This window comes from Catharus ustulatus, chromosome 10 (assembly GCF_009819885.2).
Source record: "Catharus ustulatus isolate bCatUst1 chromosome 10, bCatUst1.pri.v2, whole genome shotgun sequence".
NCBI lineage: Eukaryota > Metazoa > Chordata > Aves > Passeriformes > Turdidae > Catharus > Catharus ustulatus.
In genome coordinates, this window is record NC_046230.1 from 11095044 (window position 1) to 11119836 (window position 24793).

General features: G+C 40.5%; 1 protein-coding gene across 6 annotated transcripts; it reads right to left on the reverse strand.

The window, feature by feature from the left end:
* Nucleotides 1-927: 927 nt before the first annotated feature.
* Nucleotides 928-15256, reverse strand: SLC16A14 (solute carrier family 16 member 14). 6 transcript variants are annotated; one of them, XM_033068875.2, is made up of 7 exons: nt 14735-15253; nt 12503-12600; nt 10441-10668; nt 9887-10185; nt 8986-9129; nt 4553-5545; nt 928-3018 (listed from the first exon to the last, which is right to left on the reverse strand). In XM_033068875.2, exons 4-7 carry the CDS (start codon nt 10146-10148, stop codon nt 2870-2872), a joined length of 1548 nt encoding a protein of 515 aa, XP_032924766.1. In that variant the 5' UTR covers nt 10149-10185; nt 10441-10668; nt 12503-12600; nt 14735-15253; the 3' UTR covers nt 928-2869. The 6 variants fall into 6 exon arrangements, with proteins under 6 accessions (XP_032924766.1, XP_032924765.1, XP_032924764.1 ...); XM_033068874.2 differs by lacking the exon at nt 12503-12600 and having other exon boundaries at nt 10441-10664; XM_033068873.2 differs by lacking the exon at nt 12503-12600.
* Between the last annotated feature and the right edge of the window lie 9537 nt (nt 15257-24793).

Genomic DNA, 24793 nt, shown 5'->3' on the forward strand with positions numbered 1-24793 from the left:
AGCCCCAGAGCAAGTGGGCTGGGAACCTTCACACACACAAATGTCAGCTACAGCTCCAAAGGAGACAGGAGCAACGTGCTCAGAACAAAAAACTAACTGAATGTTCCATTGAAGCAAACATTATAAGGCATGGCTGTTTATTGGGTCAGACACATGGACTTTTCTTCCTAACTAGGGAAAACAGACTTTTTAAGGACTGTACGATGAAAAAGAATGTTTTACCAGGAGCAACATGTAAATATTAAAGTGTTTAATAGGTTGGGTATCCTGAAATTGTGTTTTAATCAGCATCATAGCAGTTACTGCAATAGAATGGGTTGTGGCTATTTTGTATTTCTTCATACTGATTTCTCTGTTTTGTAGCTATGCTGCAAGTACTCCACGGCTTATGACAGATGCTGTGGCATTGGCATTTATAGAGGCTGATTAATACATAATTTACCATTTACTAGATTTAGGACCCAAGTACTAAAAACAGTGATTTCAGTATTTGGATATAATAGTTTCATATTCAAAGAGTGTAAGGAGTTTAATTTTTTAACATGCCAAATACTAAATTTGAATTTTATAAATTGATTAAAAACTATGAATACAGGGTTCTTGTATAATTCTGTTTCTTTATAAACCAGTACTTTAATACTTAAATATTTGCTGATTTAAATTAAGGATTTTTTGTTCTACAACCAATGTACACCAATATGCTGGAAACATTATCTTTAGGTGTAAGAACTACTTCTATATATATTCTTTCCTCTTTGTGATTATTTCATTTTAGGATAATGAGAAATATGAATTTAATTATGTGGCTAAAATACTGCACTAACTTAATAAATGAACAGAAAGTGTATTTTTGGCTACTGTAAGTTTATTCCCAAAATTTGGCCCTGTAAGGACCTCTATAGAAAGATCTATTGCAGATATCACAAGTGAACAACATATTTTTTATTACTGTAATATGCAAATAAAGTTGCTTTGGACAAAAGACAAAGTGAAGATCTATGTATGAAGGATACATATCTTTTAAAAATAAAAAAGAGGGAAATCATGACTACAATATATATTTCACCAATAAAAGATAGCTCAGTTCAAATGAGCCACCAGCAGCATTCCCACCAAGAAGACATTTAACCTGTAACAAAGAACTGATGTGAAAAGTTACGTGCAAATTTTTTCCAATAACAAAAGCTGATTTTAAGAAGTTACTGACTGTGTGTTCACACCGTGTGTTGCAGTTCAGTGTCACCTCAGTTGTCTTAGGTGAATTTTAAAGGCCATACATAACTACCCTATATGATTGCACTGATGTAAATCTTAAAGTAATTCAGGTTTCTTAAGGTTTTATTTTTTGTATGTCCCTGCCAACAGTTGTAGAAGTGCAACACTAAGAAGCTGGTGAATTGCAATATAGAACAATACACATTCAGAACTTTTTGTTAACCAATCTTGCAGCTATAAAGAAGATAAGGATATTGATATTGATATTATTGCATACTGAGCTGTTTCCCAATAGTTCTTCAATATAATTGAATTGTTTCAATTGCTTTTTAAGGAATTCCAGCAGCACATAGCAATATTAAACTAAGAACCTGATTTCTCATGCAAAGAACTTTCATAAAGCTAAGAGGATGGAAACTTACAGTGGTTCTTATTTGATAGGAAAATTAACTTCAGACTCACCTCTCATAGCTGAAAAAAATATGCCCTGTATCACCATACATCACTTACTGTTACATCACTGTAGTTACCAGATCCATAATGTTAAGAAAATTTATTTAATATTTTAAATGCTCTTTAGCTATTTCATGCTTTGCAGTATCTAATTTTCTAGTGAACAAACTTCTCAAACATGATGAATCTTAGTCAGTTCATGGTGTACATTACAAGCAGCAACATGACTGCTCATATGTAACAGAGTTTGTGAACAATTAAATTAAATTAAATTATAACAAAATTTAGTGTGCTGTAGAAGAGTTCATTCCCATGGAAGGAGTCAGTGGCAATGCTATTAAATTCTGCAATAACTCTAATTAGGTAAAGGGGCCAGAGAACTCAAACTGTTTCTGGAAACATTTTCCAGTCACAATGATATTTTCCATGTTTTCTGTGTTTCCTGTTTCTGCATTCATGGGGTTTTTTAGTTCAGGTGCATTAAGTGTCACAGCATTTAAAATGCAGCCTAGGTATGCTGCATCAACTTTAGATGCAGTTGATACTTTAAAAAAAATAAAATTAAAAATCATTGAAGTAGAATCACAGAATATACTGGGTTGGGAGAGACCTATTGAGTCCAACTGAATCACTTCAGAAATAGATAAGAACTTTTTTTCAGATTTGCATCATAGAAATAGTAATTTTAGTATGCTGAATTAATGGAATTATTATAATAGCATTTCAACAGTGCTTGACTAGCTGGGCAAGAAATACAATCATTTTCTTATACTCAGTAACTAATCTTTCGTCAGATTGAATACATAGTAGAAAGGAGTTTTATAAATCCTTCATGTCCTGACCAAATTCTCTCATAGGACTAGTGTAAATCAGAGTAACTGCACTGCAGTCAATGGATTTTCACCAATGCTTGATGGTGAAAAGTTAAAAGAGAAGCAAGAGTAACAATTCCTAGCATTGTTCTAATATTAAAATACTAGCAGTTGGCTTTTAATCATTGTATTTGGTGGTTCTAAAGTAAAATATCTTAACTAATTTTAAAAGCATATTTCCAATAATTTATAAGCATTATGGAGCACATTTATTTTTCACTTAAGTGCAGCTAAATGTGGTTGGTTCTATAAGAAAAACATCTTCATATTGTCACATGAGAGAAACATGAAAACAAAAAAGTTCTGTAAAAAAACTTCTGGAATTTGTTCTATACTTGTGCTTCTTCTGTAGATTTTTCTCTTGGCTGTGTCTTTTGAATACAAGGTTGTATAAGTAAAAATATTATTCCCACCATGTATAGCAATCCAGCTATGTAAAAAGAAAAATCATATTTTTGTGTGATGTCATAGATCCAACCTGGAAAATAAGGACAAAACATGTTTGTTACAAAGCTTGGCAGAAAGGTACATTTTATGAGAAAATACAAAAAGTACTTCACATTTCTTTCATGACATTTCTGTCAAATCCACACATGCTTTGTGGAAGAAAATATTTTACAAACAAGTTATCACAGGTCTGATTTTAAAATTGATATTTTGTAATCCCAAACCAATTAGTTCCTCCTCCCTAACACTGCCTCTGTAAAATGCCCTATACTGGTTAGTTCAAATGCCATGCCTTGGGCAAGCAAACACATTCCCCTTAGGTTTCCGAGCCTCACATACCAATAGAAGACTGTTCAAGAGATACAATCTCAATACTGCAATGACCCTCATTCCAGCCTCAATTCCTTTGCGAAAACACATTAAAGCTACTTCTTCATTAAAGTTACTTCTTCGTTACTTTGGGAAGATTTGAGAACCCAAATGAGCAAAACTCCCTCATGCCATGCTGGCTGCATTGCAATGTACCCACAAGATCAGAAGCTCTCTTTACATCAGCTACTTGCATCCAATTTGCTTCTTAACCAAAGCCCAAATACAGAGACAGGTTTAGCATGGACTGGGAGGTGCGGAGGGAAGTGGCAGAGTAAAACACTGCTGCTTTCAAGGGGCACTGAGTGAGCTTTCTTCTCACTCGTGTTGCTCACCCAGTGGTGGGGAGAGAAGGGGCTCTGGCTTTCCTGGGCTGCTCATGCTGCTGCTGGCTTCCCTTCAGCCTAGAGCTGCCCCTGGCTGACCATGGCCACGACTCCCTAGATTTCCCATGGCTTTCTTCTCAGCAGCACCTCTGTAAAAGAGAGCTGGAGTCTCACACAGTACTGACAATCAGTACCTATATCTCTTCTGTATTTCCCTTCCTCTTTCTATGAAGAAATTTATTATGAATGTCTGTTTAAACCCAAGTAACTCTAGGGATAGCACACATATACTACTCCCTTCTGCTGGGGATGGCAGTAAAGAGGCTGTGAGTAATGCAGTCCCCAAAGCAGGTATTTCTGGCTGAAGGAAGGCAAAGCAAAGTTAGTTAAATCAACACATCAGTTGGCAGTTTGGAATAGGGACACCCAAACACACAGCACAGTCCTTGGGATAATGCTGTGATACAAACAGCTAGCTATACTGAGAACTAATCACCATTTCTTCAAGTGGGAAAGGAATGAATATGTGTAGTGCATATAGTATACAAAACAAGAAAAGATAGGTTACACCTTTCTCATTTTAAAAAGTGTATGATAACTATTTTAAGGAAACATGTCATTGTAAGGATAGGTTGTAATAGATTTGGGGTTATATCCAAGAACTGTAATTTACAATGTGAGGGCAGTGAGCTGGAACCCAGCAGATGTGACCTGTGAATCTATACAGTGTGAAGCTCAATGTTATATCCATTCTGGAATAGCTGTGATTTTGTTAACTACACATGGTCATAGCATCAGAAAGTTTAATAATATGAAGAGTCACACGGTCATTACACAAACATCTGTTCATTAGCAATTTGCACTTTTTACCTGCAAAGGGTGGTCCAAACAAAGCAGATATTCCATTGGCACAAATGATGATGCCATAGGCATTTGCAAGGTGTTTAGTTCCAACTAAATCTTCAGTCACAACAGGCATTAGAGAAAAATAGCCACTAGAAAATCCTATTAGAGCACAAACCACAGCCAGGCCAATGTATGTGTGCATTAGTGGCAAAGTAAGAATGCAGGTGACCAGGGTAAAGTTAGCCATGAGGAAGACATTCCATGTGCTGATGCACGGGAGATCAGAGATGATTCCAAGGATCACTTTACCAAAAATATGAACAATGGCTATAATGGATGTCAAAGGAAATACATTGTCCTGCCTAGATAAGTTGTACTGCTTGACTATTTCTGGAAGGTGAATAAAGGGAATGACAAAGCTGCTATAGGCAAACAAAGCCCAAATGATAAAGGCCACAAATACTCTATTGGTAAACAGTGATGCAGCACCAAAGTAGCTGGAGTACCAGAGTGCAAAGCCCTTCCTGACTGTAATTGTCAGCTGGCTCACTGTCTTAAAGAGGCGCAGTCCATACATGCTCCTTCCACTTCCAGATTTACCTCCAATTTCTATGTGCTGCACACTGCCAAGCACTTCTTCATTTGCTGCCTCTTCTTTTTTCTCTGGTTCTTCACCAAGGACTCCATTGGATTTCATAGTCTCTGTAGAATGGGACAGAGCTTTTGCCTGGTTTTCTCCACTATCACTTCTCACCACATATTTTTCATGGAGGACTTTGGGAGAGAGTGGTCTCATAAGTGCCCCACAGACACAAAGGTTCAGGGAGATGGCGCCCTGGATGAACATGGCATTCCTCCACCCAAATTCAGTGCAGAGATACTTCAGTAAGGCAGTCATTAGGAAAGTTCCAAATCCTGTTCCCGTGGTACTGAGCCCTTGTGCAAGTGCTCTTCTCTTCTGAAAATATTGCCCTACCATGACTACTGCAGGGAGATAAACCATGCCACTTCCAATGCCTATTAAAAAAAAAAAAAATTAAATAAATCTGATCTTTTTGCCAACAACCTAAAAAGCAGTGGGAAAAAAAAAAAAAAAACCAACAGTTTTATTCCTAACAGTTGTGTAAGCATAGAAGTAAAACCAATAATAAATATTCAATTCTGATGTTAGCTTTCATTTCTGTCTTGTACTGTTTTTCAAAACCTGCAATACTTATTCCAGTGAGAATGCAATACTGATATTTATTGCTGGAAAAAATAAACACTGGAGTATAAAACCTTTATCCCAGGTCAGCAGGACAACACTGGAAAGTTACAAATGTTCCACAACCAATCAGTGACAGTTACTATGGGGACAAACATAGACACAGCCTATTTTGAAATATCTGCAATTATAATACCCACATCTGATGGTATCAGTGACCAGAACTGTTTAGGGAGCACATCTTGTTGCGTTCCCCTAAGTTCCCCAGAAATGAAGATTCACACAGAGTTCCTGTCCTCATTCAGTAACTGCTGAGCCATAGTGACCTGACATGTATTTGAGGAGTCAGCACACGGGGTTAGTGCACCTCAGGTGCCTTCCAGGTTGGTTCTCTGTGTTCTCTTTGGCCACACAGTAGCTGCTCAGTGTTACAATTCTGTGGAAAACCCCTCACCTGTAGTTAAAAACCAGGGTAGGAATTCATGGTGTATACTTCAAGCACAAAGTGATGAGTTGTGCAAACACATCATTAGAGGTAACAGTTCATCATGTTTTATCCCAGCAAATTCTGCATAGAGGAATTTGGATTGGAACAGGTATACGCAGAAGATGCTTCCCAACTCACTGTGATTATAATTCGGAAGAGTTTTGTGACTTAGAAATTTTCCTAAATAAGTGCTAACATAGCTGTACACAGCTACAGCATGATGCAGCTGCAGCTAGGCCAGAGAAAGCTATGATTCCAGAAAAGCCTGGAAAAAGCCCTTCAACATCACAGCAGTGACCCTCGCTGGAGCTGCCCCATTTTGCTTGTTAGAAGTATTTCTTTCTTTCTTAGGCAAATACACAATTGAGCTTTTTAATTTTGCACCAGTGTCCCTCCCCAGACCCAGCCACGGGCTCGGGGAGGCCTCCGTGCCCCAGGAGAGCTCCTGCTCCCGGGGCTGCCGTGAGGAGCCAGCCCGGCTGGGAGGGCCCTGAGGCGCTGCGGGCAGACACGAGGCTGGGATCGCAGGGATGAACTGAAGGCAGCAGCCATGAGCAGCCCCACAGGCACAGCGTGCAGGCCCAGAGGTGACGGCAGCAAGAGGCGGCCACTGCAGGGAACAGCAGCTTTACAGGAGCAGCCATGAGAGCATGGAGAGACTTCCCTGGGAGAGAGGGGGAGTGAGGAGATCAGCAGGGAGCAGAGATCTCAAGGAGCTGGAAGGAACCTTTCAGGTACCTCTACACTGTGTTTCTGGACAGAATTACTCCTGCTCTTCAGCTCACATGAAAGTTTGTCTCTGATTTTCTTTTTCCCATAAAATATGGGTTTCACCCCTCTTTAAATTCTCTATTTAAACTCTGCCATTTGTTGTTTTGTGTGTGCTCTTTCAGAAAAGCAGCAGGGGCTGAAGAAGAACTGTGTAGATTCCTGCCTGCTTGATTATATTCAATATATATGGAAACAGAAATTCTGAAAAAGGCAGGATCCTCTCTGTAATCCTTGTACTTTTTTCAGCAATTTACATTACTGAAACCTATGGTGTGGTATAAAGGGTCATCACAATGATCTTTGCTAGTCTCAGTATTTCTCCATCCAGAAAGCTAGATAAAAATTTATGTCTAGAAATTCTGTAGATTTCTATGAAATTCTATGAAAGGACGGTTTAAGAGAATGCAGAGTACTGAAGCTATTACTAGTATTGGAAACAATCCCTGTATTTCATAATGTTTCCCTCTGGCAAATGTAACATAGACACTGCTTCATTTGCAAACATAACTGTTATCTGTGCAGTGAGTAACATTTTAAAGCCTCTTGAACTGCTCAGTGTTGCTCAGATAGTAATTAAAGCTCAAATTTTGTATTTCTTACATGAATAACTTTCACCTTTTTGTTTCGTATCTATTAGCAGTATCTCTTTTCAGAAATGAGCAGCAAATAAAATGAAGTAGTGCTTTAAGTACTCAATACTGGGCTCCTCTACATAACTTACTTCAAGTAACCAAATTTTTTCACAAGAAACATGTTGCTGGAAACTGAGCATCAGGGCACTAAGGATCTGTTGGTTTTGAAGGAAGATGCCTAAACCCACATCTTTTTGCATTTTGATTGGTCTCTTACACATCAAAAGGTTTTCTAAACATGTTTCATTAAAATGACAAAACATTACTTCAGTAATTTTGATTTTAAAAATTGTAGCAATATCAGTTGCTCTATTAGTGGTTGTTGATGAATAACTGTAATTATAGACTATGTATGAAATTCAGCCCCAGGCATTATCCTAAATGAGGCTGGGGTACAGTTCATTTGTTCCCTAGCAGCTCACCTGGTGCTGTGTTTTGGATTTGTGCTACCACAGGTGTGGTTTAGCTGTTGTTGGACAGTGCTTTCACATCATCAAGCCCTTTTCTGTTTCTCACCCCCGGTGAGTGAGGGAGCACCAGAAGCTAGGAGGGGATGCAGTGGGACAGGGGACCCCAGCTGAGTGAAGGGACATCCCATACCATGAGATGTTGTACTCAGCAATAAAACTGAAGGAAGGGAGGAGGAAGGGAGGACATTTGGAGTTGTGGCAATGTCTTCCCAGGTAATGGTTACACATGACCAAACCCTGCTTTACTGGAATCAGCTGAATGCCTGCCTGCCTGTGGGAAGTAGTGAATTAATTCCTTATCTTTGTTTTGCTTGTGCATTCAGCTTTTGCTTTATCTACTAAACTCTGTTTATCTCATTTTCACCTTTCTGATTCTCTCCCCATTCCACTGTGGGAGAGTGAGGGAGCAGATGTGTGCAGCTTAGCTGCTTACCAGCTGCAACCCACTTCACCCTTTGAAATGGGTTTTGAAGAAGTGCAGAATTATCATAACCCAGTATTTTACTGGTGTGGAGCAACTTCTGAAGAAAATAGTTGTTATTCTTTCCCTTGACAAAGAGAGGAGTTAGCTAGATATGAAATTAATCTTTAAATTTTACTTGTCAGAGTTTGGGTTACAGTAATTCCCCTAATTAAAAATGTCCTCTAATGTATTCACTTGGGTGAAACTGATAAAAGTATCACCTTCACGTGGTAAATTTAAATGACAACAAAAGTCATTGGGCCCAATCCACTGAGTAAATAGGTTTCCTAAAAAGATGACAGGTTGTAAAAAGTGTGAAAGCAGGGCTGGAAAAACTTTACAGTCTACCTTCCCTATTTACTCATTCAGATAAGCTTCAAAGAAATCAAAAATAATTGAAAGAACGTTCAAACATTAGTGCAGTTCTCACCAGCTGTCACTCCAAAGGTGAGGAAGAGGTAGTGCACATTTGAGGCATAGGCACTCAGTATCCAACCCAGGGCATTCAGTATCCCTCCAATTATGGCTGTCGTGCGGCACCCACACATGCTGATGAATAAACCAATAAAAGGACCTGTTAAAAAACATGAAAGAAATGATAAATTATTTATTTAATTCTTTATGCTCTAATAATTTTTCACCTTTTCTTAATGTTAATAAAATGTTGAAACATCAGGCAACTAGTGCAACTCAGTCTATTTTTCACATTAATTCTTAAAATCATGGAAAGGTAAATACAACCAATTGATGAAATGCTTAGCAAATATCTGCAAGACCTACAATCAAAGTTGCCCCATGAAGAAGGGACGGTTTAAACAGAGGAATAAGCTAAAACTCTTGTTCCCTATGCTGATGCTCTGTGAGTGCAATACTTTTTCACAAGTAATCAGAAGTTAAGCATTTTATCTTGTTTCCAGTAGAATATTTTAGGCAGATCTAAACACAACTTTTTCAGACTTAATTTAGGGAGTCATAAGTGTGTATGTACATATATACACAAACATTTCCTCCATATATTATTTTGGGTTGATCCAACTACATCTAAAAAAATACATTTTCATTCAGCTACCAAGCTGAATTAAAAACTGTGAGAATTCAACATTTTTTCCTCACAGATAGAGTATGGGGAGGATTCCAAGCTTCACAGATCATGTTTTATTAATTCTAGCCAGGAAAGTCACAGGCTTCTTTGTTCTATCTAGATTGCAAAATTTGTCCTGGTGACTTTAAAAGGTCAGTGAGGGACAACCATAAGAAAATACTTTAGGGATGAATGGCAAACATATTCTTAAAATCTGTATAGTTTTAAAATATGTGATGCTGGCACATACCTACAATAAGCGTGATGCCCATGCTGAGGGAGCTAACCCATGCTGTTAAGCCCCGACTTTGATTAAACTCTTCAAGCCATTCCATGTTGAGTATTCCAAGGGCCATTTGGGAACCCATGATGAGTATGTGCACAAGGAAAGAGGAAAGTACAATCATCCAAGCCCATCCTCCATCAATGTTTGGATTAGGTTTAGTTGGCTTACTTCCAACTTTTGAGTCCTCTCCAAAATCATATCCAATATCCTCTCGACTAGCATACATTTTCTCCACAGTATTCTAAAGCAAATGCAGTAAATACCTAAAAATACATACAAAATAATCAGATTTTGTAGTTTGGTTATAATGAATGCCATAAATCACTATGATATTTCACCACCGTGGTTTAATGTAGTTATAGTGAATAGTGTGACTTTATTGTTCAAATCTAAAATGCTTAGAAAATTGTCCAATTAATTTATTTCTTTGTGCAACTTGCTATCATGGCTGTCTATGCAGAAGTATTAACAGGTTGAGAGTAAGCTGCATTATTCGCATTACTATATATTTTACTTACTTTTAGATGGCTGAGAGCCCTCACTCTTCATGGGTTGACTGTGGTCACAAAAAAGACTGGTCTCTCCCTGTATATTAGCTCTCTGTGTCACCTTCTGCTGTTCCAGTAAGATGATGTACTTTTGTGTTCAAGTTCATAAAGCTTGGAGTAAAGAAGTGAAATCCTGAAGCAGCAGGTGGATGAAGTTACCACATCTCAGAGGAAACCAGTTTAGGGATGTATTTCTTCCTTAGCAGTGGAAGAACAAGAATGAAGACAGAAAAAGATAAGGAGTTAAGATTCTTGATTTTCAAAATGTTTTGCTTACATAAATCACAATAAAGTGACTGTTACTACCTCTCTGGAAAGCTTTTTATCAGAATCAATGTGGCAACAGTTTTTTATTATGCTTTCAGTTTCCATAGTATTAATCCTTATAATCCTACTAAAAAAAAAAATTAAAGTCAATGCCTATCAGAATCAAACTGAGTGGCAGAATTACATGCATTTGTGTACATAGGATCAGGCCACACTAGCTTAATTTGATTACTTTGATTTATTCTATTGTTACTCTAAGTGAAGATTGAAACACAAGGTGAAAATAATTTCAAAACCACTTTTAACTGATTAACAGTCAAGGTACAGAATCCAGGCTTTCCTTTGTCAGATTTCTGCTGCAACAGATTAAAATCTTACCCAACTGTGGAGCACCACATAGGTTTCCATGGAGACTAGAAATGCAATGATACAAATTACCAGAGATGGTAGTTTTTTGTCTTTTCTTCTCCAGAGAAATAAAAAGAAATATCATATTCATGACAGTGGAAAGGGAAAAAAGTTATCAAAAATTGTTTTAAAAAGCTCCTTATGTGTCCTGTGAGCCCTCAGAATGAGTGCCTCTGGGCTGGCTTCCTCACTCCTGCAAACAGGTAGTGAGCAGACAAACCCAGATTCTGTACCAACCGAAAATTTGTCTTTAAATACATGAGTACATTTTGCTTCTCAAGTTACTGGCTTTCCAAACAGTTTTACTTTTTTTCTTATTGCTAGATAAACACACAGAGAAAGCCCTGGGGCATTCCAGAGTAATCCAAAGCTGGATTCAGAGCTGGCCAGTCCCAGATGCCAGTGAACACCTGTTGATACGGGCAGCCTGTCCAGCCTGGCTGCTGCCTAAGTTCCCTTTGTAGTCAAGTGCCACCTGGCCCTTCCTTGCAGCACAGGTAATCATGTGTAACTAAGGGCAGCTTGAGCATGTAGGTTCTTCCAAGAGCACACTGATTTGCCTCATACGTGAGCTGCAGCTAAAATGTGTTGCATGTCTGGTGGGAAATTTTTCATAGATGGATGTTCTTTAGTGACTAAGTTGTCATTACCCTAACTTGGCCATGGGAGGTATAGGTGACACAGTGAGGAAGAACAAGAATTGTGCACATTTAACACTTGCTGCACAGGCAGATAAGCTGGGATCAATTGATGGGTTGCCAGTGGAAATGGATGCTGAAATGCTTTCCAGGCTTTTCCTTTCCAAAATGGGAAACTGAGAATGGGGATAGTGCTTAGAGGTCTTTCTAGAGGTCCTCCAGGTTGTTTGAGGCAGGACAGGCAGCAGGGGAACAAGTCAGAGCCATGCAGTGGTGCAGACTGGTTTTTTAAAAGGACAGCCTGGTCACAATTATTAAATTATATTATTAATTAAATGAAAGAGGACAGCCTTAGTCATAATTACACCTCACCCTCCCTCTGTAAAAGGTAGCTCTTAAAGATGACATCTCAACCCTTTCCTAATAATGTACTTGGAGCCAGATCCTCTGTTGCTGTAGGTTACAGGACTACTTACAGAGGATTCAGCCCACTCACAAGGCAGAGAGAGACTAAGTGCAAAAAGGTGATAAACACAGTGAATAATCATGCTAATGGCAATAATGAGGAGAGGCAGAATGAAGGAAAATCGCAAGCTGTTGCACATGCTCTGCATAAGATTAATGAAAATGGATGAGGGATATTACAGTGCATCTTAGATAATGGAATACAAAATTATGTAACTGAAGATTCAGAGTCAAGATTAAATGTAAAGCCTCACCTTTCTCTCTTTCACTTTTGGCTGGTTTTGTGCAGAATGCACCTGAATCCTGATACTGGACACAAAAAAGTTCTTCTTTGGACAGGAAATAGGCACATCTTTTACACATTTTAAATTATTTGAAGAAAAAGAATTGATATTTAGTGCAAAGTTGTGACACTCCTCTTGGCAGTATTGCTGACAGAACTGGCTTAGATTGAGTGGATTCATGTTAATGTCATGCTTGTATCAACCCCCACAATCCTCAGAAAATGCATATATTTTCCATTTGAACTGATTTCTTGCTTACCATTACTTTCATACTAGTAACTTTTCACTAAGGTCAGAAGTTCAGAGTGAATACACTCAAAAGCAGGGGAGGTCATCTCCAATAACTGCACAAACTCTCTGTCTGGATAAAGCAAGGATTGGATGCCTGGATCCCCTCCCAGGACTGACTGATTGTCCCATGGCCTGTTGCAGCAGAAAGGCACTTACCTGCCACACAGCACTGCCAAGAACAGGCTCATGAAATGCAGAGGAGCCAAATGAACTCTTTGCAATTGTGAAATCCTACAGAAACTGTAATGAAAATGGCAGCAGCTGATTTGTGAAGCCAGTTTGCCCAACAAGCAAGGCAGGGAAGACTCACTCATAGTAATAGTGTTTGAATACAACCCCTCAGAAGGAATTTTGTTTAAAGGCAGGAGAATGTGGGTTCTTATTTGGTCACCTGGAATACAGCAAGATGATTTTTTTTCCCAGAAAAGCTTTTTAGACTATATGCACACAAAGTATGCAGACCTCTTAGAAAAATGGCCCAAGCATTAGTGCCTGCAAAGATGCTGAGCATTTTTTAAAACCTGACTCATGAGCTATTTTAGGGACAAATGCAGGTGCTGGAAAAAGACCTAAGTTAGCAGCAAAACACCCAAGTTCTATGTACCATCAGTGGAACTATGGCTCTCTAGCTTGTGGTTTAACTAGATCACTGAAAAACATCTGCTCTTGCTATAAAAAGTCCATATGATTAATAATTTACATATATTTGGTCAACTTCTTCCAGCGTTTGATTGCCTCCATGTTAAAAACTATAGAACAAAATGGTACTTTAAAGGCAGTTCCAACAGATAACTCACAAATGCATTAGAACTAGTAATGAGTTTTACTTAGTAATATTCCCAGTATACATAACACATGTAATTATTTGGTTGCTGAAGGCATACAGAGGAAACATTGCTAAAAATGTGATTTATTTTGGTTGTCATTAGTTTCAGCACTCTGACTTCACCTTGCTAGCATGCGGAACACTTCAGCTGTCAGCGACTTCACAGAGATGTGGACACCGGCCACCTCTTCCAGTCAGAGCCCCAGTGCATAAAAATGCGTGCCCAGAAAGGAACACGCAATCAGGGAAATTAAATGTTTAAAAGGCCAAACTAATTGCCAGGGTCACAAGTTTGCACAAAGTCGGCAGCAGTTCCGCTTTCAGACCGGGGGTGCTGCCCTGCTGCCCCTCTCTGAGGGATGCTCCCCAAGCCCTGCTCGGGCTCGCTGCTGCCGTGCCCCGCGGTGACCCGCGCGTGGTGCCCCGGGGACAGCGCAATTGGCTCTCATAGCGGACAGATTTCTCCCCTTGGTACCAAGGGAAGGGGCAGCTTGCATCAAGCGGGCACCTCTATTTTGTACAGGCTTACAGCCTGTTTCGGGAGCAGCCCGAAGGCAGAGCATGTACTTTTTTCTCCCGAGAGAACAGCTCTGGGAGCTTCACACGCGGCGCCTTCCCAGCGCTCCAGCTGGGTTCACCTATGCGAAGCAGAGCTGGGGCGGGCACGGCCGCCACCGCCAGGGCCGCGGGGCTGCAGCAGGCACAGCTCGGCAGCGGCCGTGGGCAGCCCGGGGCCGGGGCGGGGGTGCGGATTCGGCCCGCGGGGGCTGCGGCGGGGCCGGGCGCGGGGGCGGCGTTCGGGAGGCGGCGCGGCCGCGGCACCGCCCGCCCGCCGTGCACAAAGGATGACCGCGAGTTACCCCGCTGCGGCAGCCGCGCTCCCGGCCCGCCGCACCTCCGAGGGGCCGCCGCCCCCGGCCCCGGGAGCCCCGCGCCGGGACGGCCCAACCCAGCCCAACCCAGCCCAGCCCAGCCCAGCCCAGCGCACCTCTGCCGCAGGCAGCGCGGCCGCTCCGCGTTCCCCTCCGCGCCGGTACCGGTGCCGGTGCTGTGTGGTGGCTCCCGGCCCCTCCCGAGGTACTCACCGCGTCGAGCTCCTCCAGCGCAGCCACCCTGCGCGCCCTGGCGCCGAGCCCCGCTGTCAGCCCAACCCGCGGCGCTGCGCTGGTCCCGGGACCCCGGGAGCTGCTGCGGGCTCCGGTGTCCACCTGCGCCCGGCTCCGCTCAGCGCCCGCGCCAGCTCAGCCTCGCCCCTGCTCGCCGCCCTGGGGCTTATTTTCCATAAGAGTGGGGCACTGGTCTGGGGCCGCCTGCCCCCCAGGCAGCTCGTCCTCTGCACCGCCTTGTCTCCATTCTCTGCAATTTCAAATCTCCACGCTCTTTCATTCCTGCGATACCGGCTAATTCTGGTTTGGCAGAGCAGATTTGCAATCCTCTCACATGCACACTCTTGTGGCTGAATGAAGTTTATTGCTGCACAGGTTATGGCCGGAAATTTACATCCCAGAGAGCTGGAGGATATGATCCAATAAAATCAGCCAATATCGAGATTTTAGCGGCTGTTGAATATATTTATTTCAGAGTGGCTGGTTGAATTTATGTATCCAAACCACCCTGACAATGCAGCCTGGGAAGTTTCACTGTATGGTACCTTATTTGCACCATAAATAAGTTTCCAAAATATTCAAAGCTTGGGAGAAGAGCTGCAAAAAAACATTACTTTTTCAGACCACTATCCACTCCTCAGCTGGATCTTTCTAAGTAACCTGACTAATGAAGTTTACATTCTGTAATTCGTTGTTCTATTTGCAGTGAATATACCCAGGCTAAGGTGACTGTATGCCACCACACATCACTTTAATTCTCAGAGATTCTGGATGTCCTAGCAGTGCACTGAGTAACATAAATGAAGGTTGTTCAAGAAAACATAAGAAGTATCTTGAGATAAGACAAAATGAGGAGAGGCCAACAGGAATGTTTTAATGGTGTTACACATACTGCCTATGTGCAAAATGTGGCACGGAATCTCTTACAGAAGAAATTGTCTGAAGAGGGTTAAAAATACAAATATGGGGCTTTTAAATTATATTTTTTTACATTTTTACTTGGACTCTTTCCTCCATCTGCTGACAAATGCAAGTCTGATCTGTCTTTTTCAATAAAAAATGTGCTGTTCCATTATGGATCTAATTGATCAAATATATCAATATGAAGCACTTCTGTCTGGGTTGGGTTCAAGTGTGCAGCAGACAATGCGCTATTGCTAGAGCTTCAGTCTTTACATAAAGCTTACACCACTTTGCACTGTAGTCTTCAAAAAGAAATCCTTTTGCAGAATAAATAACTATATTAGTGTCAGACACTTGTGATTTGGTTTATTTATGTCTCCATAAACAAAACCAGATTTCCATTTAAAAAGACTGTGCTAGTGCATTGCAAATGTGTCATTCTACAGTACACACGTTCCCTGGTTATTTCATCTTTTACAATAATAACTTGCCCAGCAGTATGGGCACAGCTATCCCAGAATTTAATTTATGGCTTGGCATTAGCTTTTTGACTGGAGTCTGGCTTCTTAAAAGGCTTAATGCTAGATGCTTGGCACTTGAAATTTGCTGCTTATCGACCAGTGTTATTACTCAAGTTTGAGACACATACACTTGGATTTACGAATTATCTAACCAGCCAACATCCTTTACAAGTCTGCCACAGAAACAGATTTGACTGGCTGTTAACCCAGTGCCTCCAGTACCTGATATGCTGCCTGTGTGCCTAAATCCTTGTGCCAACAGAGATTTGATCTGATGGAGAATTCACTCAGCTGTCCCATACTGCTTTAGCAGTTTTGGTTCATATACATTCCACAGTGGTTCTGGGCCATAGTGTTGGATTTATGTTGTCCCTTAGGAAGATGAGTACAGTAATTTCATGACTATAAGGCGCACCCTTTTGACTAAAATTTTTCTCCGAACCCAGAAGTGTGCCTTGTAGTCCGGTGCACCTTATGGTCGTGAAATTACTGTATGTGTGGATCTACTTGAATTGTAACCGTTAAACTGTGCAGGTCTAACAGCAGGAGTACGAATTATGTTCAGTAAGGAAAAAAGTCCATTTTGTAAGAATGGAAAGGACAATCCTATGGTATCAGAAATAGTCTGCAGTTTTTAGCTAAGAAGAATAAGGTGCCTGATCCAGTAAAATAAGAGGTAAACAAAGTCTGACAGACTGTGTAAAATGCTTGAATTTCAAGCAGAGTAACCCAAACTGGAAAGGAAGGACATTTTACTAGTCCTTTAAACATAAAAGTAATTAGATGTCATAATAGAACTTGGAGGGAAGGAGGAATGGAGGGAGAGAGGGAAGAAGGCAGAAGTAGGAAGAATTGATAACTCAATTTCCTTTACCATCTGGGTGTCACTGTGGCAGCATAGTCCTAGAAGTGGTGGTTGGAAGGGATCTCTGGGGTCCACCCTGTCCAGCTTTCTACTTGAAGCAGGGCTGTGCCCTGTGGTATTGCAGATCAGTTGTGGCCTTGCTTAAGTTTCCTTTGAAAGCTTTCAAGGACAGAGGCTGGCCAGCTTTTCTGGGCAGTATGTTCCTGTGTAGCACCAGCCCATGCATGCAGCACAACCACATGCATCCAGTCACAAACTCCAAGGGCTCAACTTGTGATCTTTCCTTCTGATTTTCCGATTCACTACTGCTGAGAAGAGTCCAGCTCAATGATCTTTGTCACTCACCTTTGGGTAGTTTCAGATTGTTGCCAGATATTCACTTATTTTCTCCTCTGACAGAAGGCAAAGAAGGCCAACCAAGGCAAACCAAGCCCAACTTATTCTCAATATCTTCACAAGTTGTATGCTGTAGGCCATTTACTATTTCATCAGCCCTCTGCATGCCCGTCTCCTGTTTCTTGACATCCTTCTTGAACTGGGGAACCCCAAAGAGGACACATTATCCCAGGTGTGAACTCACTATCACTAAATAAAGGGAGATAATAATTTCCATTCGTGTGCTGTCCGTGCTCCCTTCCTAATGTAGCTCAGGCTGTGGTTCACTTTATTCACAATGAAAACACCCTGTTGGCTCATGCTCAACTTAGTATCCACTGTGACAGCCACATGCTCTTCAGCTGCTGCTCTGGCAGCCTGCACTGGTGTCTGGCACTATTCAACCCCATGTGTTCACTTTGCACTCCTCATCACACTTTGTAAAGTTTATGTTGCCTCAGTTGTTTAAGTTTCCCAAAGACGTCTCAACTGAACCTCCACTGTTTGATTTGAAAATCACCCCTTCTATGTTTGTATTGTCTAAAAATCTGCTGCAGGTGCATCCTATATAATTATCCAAGCTAAAATCAAGGCAATGAACAATTCCAGCACCAGTATTGACTCCTGAGTGTTCTGCTTGTACTGGTTACCAACTAAACATCACCCCATCGATCCCTATTCTTCAAGCCCAGGATTCCATCCAGTTTTAACCCACCTCACAGTTCATTTATTCAGACCATACTTTTCAGCTTCAACCACTTGCTTAATTCCCATTGCTCAAAAGGGCAGCTGCGCTATAGATCTCACAGACCGTTCAGCCCTCTGGAAATGTGTACTGATAAAAATATAAAGTGCTATTTATCTTCCCAGCACTTTTCCTTTACTATTGCTGTCATGCTGATCACTCTCTTCCCTAAAGCTCTCATTAAGCTGCCACCATGCTTCCCATGAAGTGGTAGTGCTGCAGTGATTGATGAGGAAGGAAAGGTTTGAAATAGGAGCTTGGTTGCTGCAGCACCAAGATGCACAACAGAAAAAAAAATCCTTCTCCCAGTTTTGTTGAACTGCTGAACTTTTAACCAGTACAAAGTATCACCAAATGACCTGGCCAATTCTTCCTTACACATTAACTGTTAAAAGGAAAGATAATTTATGGTATTTATAGATTTCCCCTCCTCTTTCTTCCATGAGTCACTTTGGGTCACTGAAGGGTTCTGTATATTTGCAAGGGCCTGTTACATTGGTGCTGGGTAAAAAGGCAAACAATATTATCATTTGGCATAGAGACTGCACAGTAATATAGCTTTCTTACAACACCCTAAAAGCTTGTGTGCTCTCTTCATTTTGGTAACTCCAGACTGCCAAACAGAAATAATGCCTATTTTCTTCTTTTCCCACTGCCTATCTGTGGAGAATCCTCGGTATCTTTGGTGGATTCACCACAAAACAACATTATCAAACAATACTCAGAGCAAGTATGAACATTTTCAGCAATTCCCCCGCCTACTCCCATGATAGCTGCAGAGTCTTACTCAAATGGGAAAGAATGAACTAATTTGCTATCTTCAAGTTCACTCAATACTGAGGATAGGCCATGGGAATGGAATTCAAAAGTAGAGGAAAAAGCAACATTTTTATCATTGCTGGCATGGAGATTTCCATTTGGAGAATAACTACTTGTCTTTTCTGTTTTCTCTCGTCTCTGCCCAAGAGCTGATGCATTAGAACAGCTACAGACACAAGAGGTCCTGTCCAATTTCCTTAGATCCTTTAGGAGGACAGTGCTGAATGATAGAATGGTTAGTGTGATGCCTTAAGTTTTAGCTTTCATATTTTACAGATTTGTATATACCTCTGAACTTCATATTGAAGTGTCAGCAAGTTCTCTTCACAGTTTAGTTAGACAAAACAATCCTTTTCCAGCCTGAGAACCAAGGACACCCTTGCAGCTTGGGGCCCAAAAAGTGGAAACAACAGTGAACTGAGGAAAGCAATCTGGGAGGATGAGACTGCATAACCTGAAGCTGTAATTGGACAATTAACCCATTAAGTAAATGGACTAAAACTTATAAAAGTATGAAAACTCCTGACTCACCGTCCATCTTGGGTGTAGCCCAAGGTGTATTGCCCAAGATGTATCCTTTGAAGGCCTTTTTAATGAATACCTACTTTATTCCTTTAACACTCTCCAGCCTGTGCTCTAGGTAGCCTCTTAAGGCATCAAGTGTTGGAAGGGACCTTAGAGACCATTGTAGTTTCAAACCCCCTCCTGTGGTTAGAAATATCATACACTAGACCCAGTTGCTCAAAGCCCCATGCAGCCTGGTCTTCAGCTTTTCCAGGGATGGTGCAGCCACAGCCTCTCTGGGCAACCTCTGCCAGTGCCTCACCACTCTCACAGGGAAAAATTTCTTTGTAGTATTTAATCTAAGGCTACCCTCTTTCAATTAAATTGTGTAAAAGACCCTCTGTGTATCCTGTGAGAAATGTGAAAGTTTCCTGGACTGTATTAAAAGAACCAAAGGATGTTTCTCAGCAGGGGATGCTGCAGAGGTTAACAGTCCTGCCTCAGAGCGGAGAGGCTCTTTTCTTAGGTCACGATTCATATTAGAGGTTCTCCCAGCAAAACTAAGCATTGCCTCACATGAGAGGTTGGAGCCAGGTTCATCCTGCCACAAGAAATGCAGCAAGAATGAAGGGAGAAAGTGAGCAGGAGCAGGATACTGAGCTGGAGAAGAAGCCTGAAGAGCTGGCAGGGTACATTGGATAGGTGGGAGTATGTATGGTATGTCTGCTGCTTCTGAACTGAACTGCTGCCACCCACACACTTTTAAGTTCTTCAGTGGCAGCAGCAACAGAAGACCTACGTTTCCATGTTGTAGATAAAGAAATTCAGAGGAAAATGTGTGTTCTGCAACTCATTATAGTTATTTCCCTGATTCAGAAAGTCACAGCACTGGAGGAATGACCCTTGCTCACAAAACAAAACAAGAGGCGATAAAACAGTTCCTTTTTCCAGTGTTATTTAATTCCAGCTTTCTACGTTAACAATCAAAGCTGTATATTGAGAAGGTAAAATAAACTATCTTATCAGGAAAAATCGTATTAGTCCTAAGTGCAATTGTAACACTGACATGTTTTGCATATGGCGATATCTCACTTTTCTGGTTTAAAACGTGTGAGCATAAGGGTGTGGTTGCAGTTGGCTGAACATCTGAAGTACCGTGTAAGAGGAGAGAACTCGGGGCCTCTGCCATGACTCACACTGGCACTGCAGTCACTTCCTCCGGGTCAGACTTGGGCATGAAAGAGATCTCAGAGCATTCAGTGCCTGACTTGGTTGTGGCTCGCACCTGTTGCAAATATACCAAATTAACTGCAAATTCCAGCAAGGTCAAATATTAGCACTGAAATAGTCAATATAAATTCAAGTATTTCTTTTAGTGGTACTAAGGCTATGTCTGATTTTCTGGCACTCAAATGACAGTATTAATCTGTGTGCAGTAGCTTTCTAAATTTTTTGCTCTTGAAATGTTTTACTCCAGTGGGTATGAAGTAAATGTTTTGCATGTGTCTTGTGCAAACCAATAAATTGGGATTTGCTGCAGGTTTAAACGTTTAAACATTTAAAATGTATACCTAGCTTTGTTCTGTAGTTTTCTTCATGCTTATCTTAACAGACATTTTGGTCAAAAGAATATTCCGATCTGTAAACATTTTGAAAACATAATATGAAACAGCATTTATTCTTGTAAACATTGAGTTTTTCTGAGATTGAACTGTATGATTTTCCTTTCTGTTTCCTTTTTTAGTTGCTGTAGCACCACTGCCAAAGTATTACATTATTTGTAAACAGTTTATGAAACATCAAAGCTTTCATGAAATCCTAACACAACACTTCAATAACTTGATTTGGGTAAAATCCCAAAGCAATATATTTTCAGAAAAGGTATTTTTTAAACACCACAACAGCAGTGGTGTTATGATTCATGAGAACAGAGCCGGTAAACAATGATTAGAGACAGAAGGCGACACATACAATGTCCTCCACTGAACTAAGAGCTGTAAATATTTCAGCCAAGTTAGAGCAGGTGCCCTCCTCAGCTCACAGCAGAACTGCAGAGCGCCATTAGTGGCTCATATCTCATAAGGTCATCTGCAGCAGTACCTGAACCAGGGATTTTCATGTTGTGTGAAGCTGCCAAGGTGTGCTCAGTGTTCTGCAGCTGTTGTGCTCTCTACAGCTGCATGGGCTGTTTGGAGAGCTGGAGTGTGACTGACCTCCATTAGGCCAAAAAAAAACCAGACGTCCTGCAATAGAGATACCTGTGACAGCTCAGCCAGAACTATTTGTAGAAAAACTGCCATTATGTGTCTATGATAGAGCCATTCCTTCCTTGTCAGTAACTGTTCTAATATCATTTGCTTGTTTCATTGGGTTTTTTTCAATCTCTGTCTGCATAGTGCTCATACTGTCAATAACTACAGTTTTTCCTAAACAGAAATAGAGAAGAGGAATGTATTATTAAACTGCCTCCAGTTCCTTAGAAAACTTAAATAAATATAAACAGGACTGTAGCATAGAAATATATTTAATAGGGTTTTTTATTTGTGAGCATTTTGTAAACTTCAAAATTACGTAAATTCAAACATTGTATTAAGGCCTGGTTTGTGCTTCCTTGTTAAGTTTCTGTTCTTGAACCATAAACAGAGGGCTTCCTTTGAAATCTATATGAGCACAAACTGAACAGTTGTTGCCTTGTGCTTAGTTTGTCCGTGTCACGGTATATAAAGAAATATTTGCAACTTTTCAAGGTCACTGAAACTTCCAGCGCCAGATTATTGCTCTGACAATTGACACATTAACCCCTCCCAGCCCTTCTTCTTTACTCTTCCTGCAGTGAGTTTTAAATGAAAGTAACATTTCAGCTTTTGATTATATGCCATTCACGGCTGTCCTTCAGGTGCTGAGCATCCTGTGCCCGCTGTCCAAATGCTCTTACAAATGCATGAAAAGCTTGGTCCTGCTCAGTACTCTGAGCTAAACCAAGTGTCTCATGTTTCTGTGGGCTGGGGCAGTTCCCACTCGTTCTGTGGGCACACGGACACCAGCTCTTGTTTTCTTACCCTACCACAGACTGCAAACCAGCAGGACCACGAGTCCAGAGGGCTGAAAGACACAGATACTTGTGTGGATATCATGGACTGGATCAGGGTATTTAGGTGAAATTGAAACATCGACACTCTGAACAGTTACTGTCAAATTGTCTTTGGGGAAGTGAGACTTCTCTGAGCTTCTGAGACAGAGAGTGACCTGTTGGGTAGAAGAAATCATGCTCTGATTCCTAAGGAAGCAGTGAAAATCAGGCAGTACCTGTAGGAATGTTCCACATCCAATATAGAATGGAAAGTACAATATAGGTAATTTTGTTTTGTTATCAGATTAATAATTATTACGATTTCTGTTACTTTTGCTATTTATTTCAGATGTTTTAATAAATATGTTAACATCGATGTGTAAAGAAATCAACATGGTATATATAGTATTGATTCCAGAAAGTAATCTAGCAACAATGAAATTTAGATTTCAGGGCTTTAGTATGTAGAAGTTACTTCGTATTTGATAATACAACGGACTAAATTGCTAGGGTTGGTTTTTTTTGCCCTAAAACTTGACATCGTTGCTTTAAATGGTGCAGAATGAAACTGTGTGTAGAATCTGCCCAGCAACAAGAGCTGCTCTCTCTCCCTCTAGTGGAGGATAATAAAATAGTTTTCTTTCCGTTTTTCCATATGTAAACCGTCAGATAATGCTGTCAGAGCTTGAAAGCTTTTCTCAACAAAATATACAATAATTTGTATTTAATTTATAATATAAATATTTCATGAATAGCATTGTAATATGTTTTATATTAACACTTTTCTACAAGTGCACTGTTTTAAAAATGATTCTGTGGATTGTAAAATGCTTATGTGTGTAAATATTTACATACATATAGGCACTTTTGCCAGATTGATCTTCAGTTTAAAAAACATGTACCTGAATTACAAACTTTTTATTTTAATCCAAATGTTTTCAGCATTTGTGGTGTTCACCGTAAAAGAAGAAACAGAGTGCTATTTCAATGTGATGTGTATTCTCTTTTTCATAATTAGATGCTACAACCTACTGCTTTGTTTCAGTCTCTTAATAAACAAATTTTTAAAGAACAGCATAAACATATTCCAAGCATTTAGTATTCATTGCAAGTACAAACTTCTTATGCAAGTAAAGATTTACAGGACTAAACCCATAATTAGGATGCTAGAAAATACTTCCTAAGTATTACTGATTAAATAAGATGTGCCTCTAATTATTCCACTTCTAGTCTCCAAAGTATGTAAAGACCATTGTTTCTTGGCTAGATTCCTGTTGGTGTCTTCAGGGAAAAGTTTGATTTCTAACTCTGCTGCTGAGCTTCTTTTTAGCCTATTTTTCTATTTTCTGTTTTTGTTACCTCACTTTCTCTATTAGTACTTTCCTTTCCCCTCATTTTTGCCACATAAAACTTCACACAAGTATATGGGGAAGCTGTCAGTTCCAGGGAATCTGAAAGACGATGTACATGTAGGTAACTTCAGAGTCTTCATCTTTCAGGGAGAGTGCCTTGTCACAGTGTGTCACTGGGTTTAATTTCAGTTTGTGTATTTGTTGTTCCTACCAAGTCACTAAGGGGTAAAAAGCTACTTGAGAAGAAGTGTTGGATGACAGTTCTGTCTGGTTGCCACCATCTCACTCAAATACCAGCAGAAAGTGGATCTTATAGAAAAGAGGGAGAGCTTTTATTTTCTTGTATGGGGGAGTGACTCCAAGACTTGTGGTGTAATGAGTCACTCGAGTTGTAATTGCTTTAAGTAGCACAGAAACTGAGAGGGGGGGATGGAACAGTATGCAGAGATGACACAGGAGAAATGGCAGAAATGTCAGTTCGGACTCCTACCCGTAGCCATAATTCTCCTCCAGCATGAGAGGAGCCAGAGGGATGTACGGGACCTCTTTTGTGCTTTTGTGGCTGCTGCAGCAGCTCTGTTCTTCTGTCCAGATAGAGATAGGCTGGCAAAAAATGCATCCCAGACTCTGGAATCTGACAAACTATTACCAGCTCAGTTAGTTTGTGTTATTTTAGGGAGAGTGACAGAGAACAAAAAGCAGAGGAGCAAAGTGTGAAAGGGATATTTGTCCAGTCACTGTTTTTATTATCGAATGGTGAGAGAGAAATAAAAGATTGCTGGACAGGATAACATCGTAATGTCCTCCCACACACCAGCCTGTAGATGTTGTTTTGTCAAATGCTTATTGCTTTCCTTTCAGTGTAATAAGAATGCAATAAACAT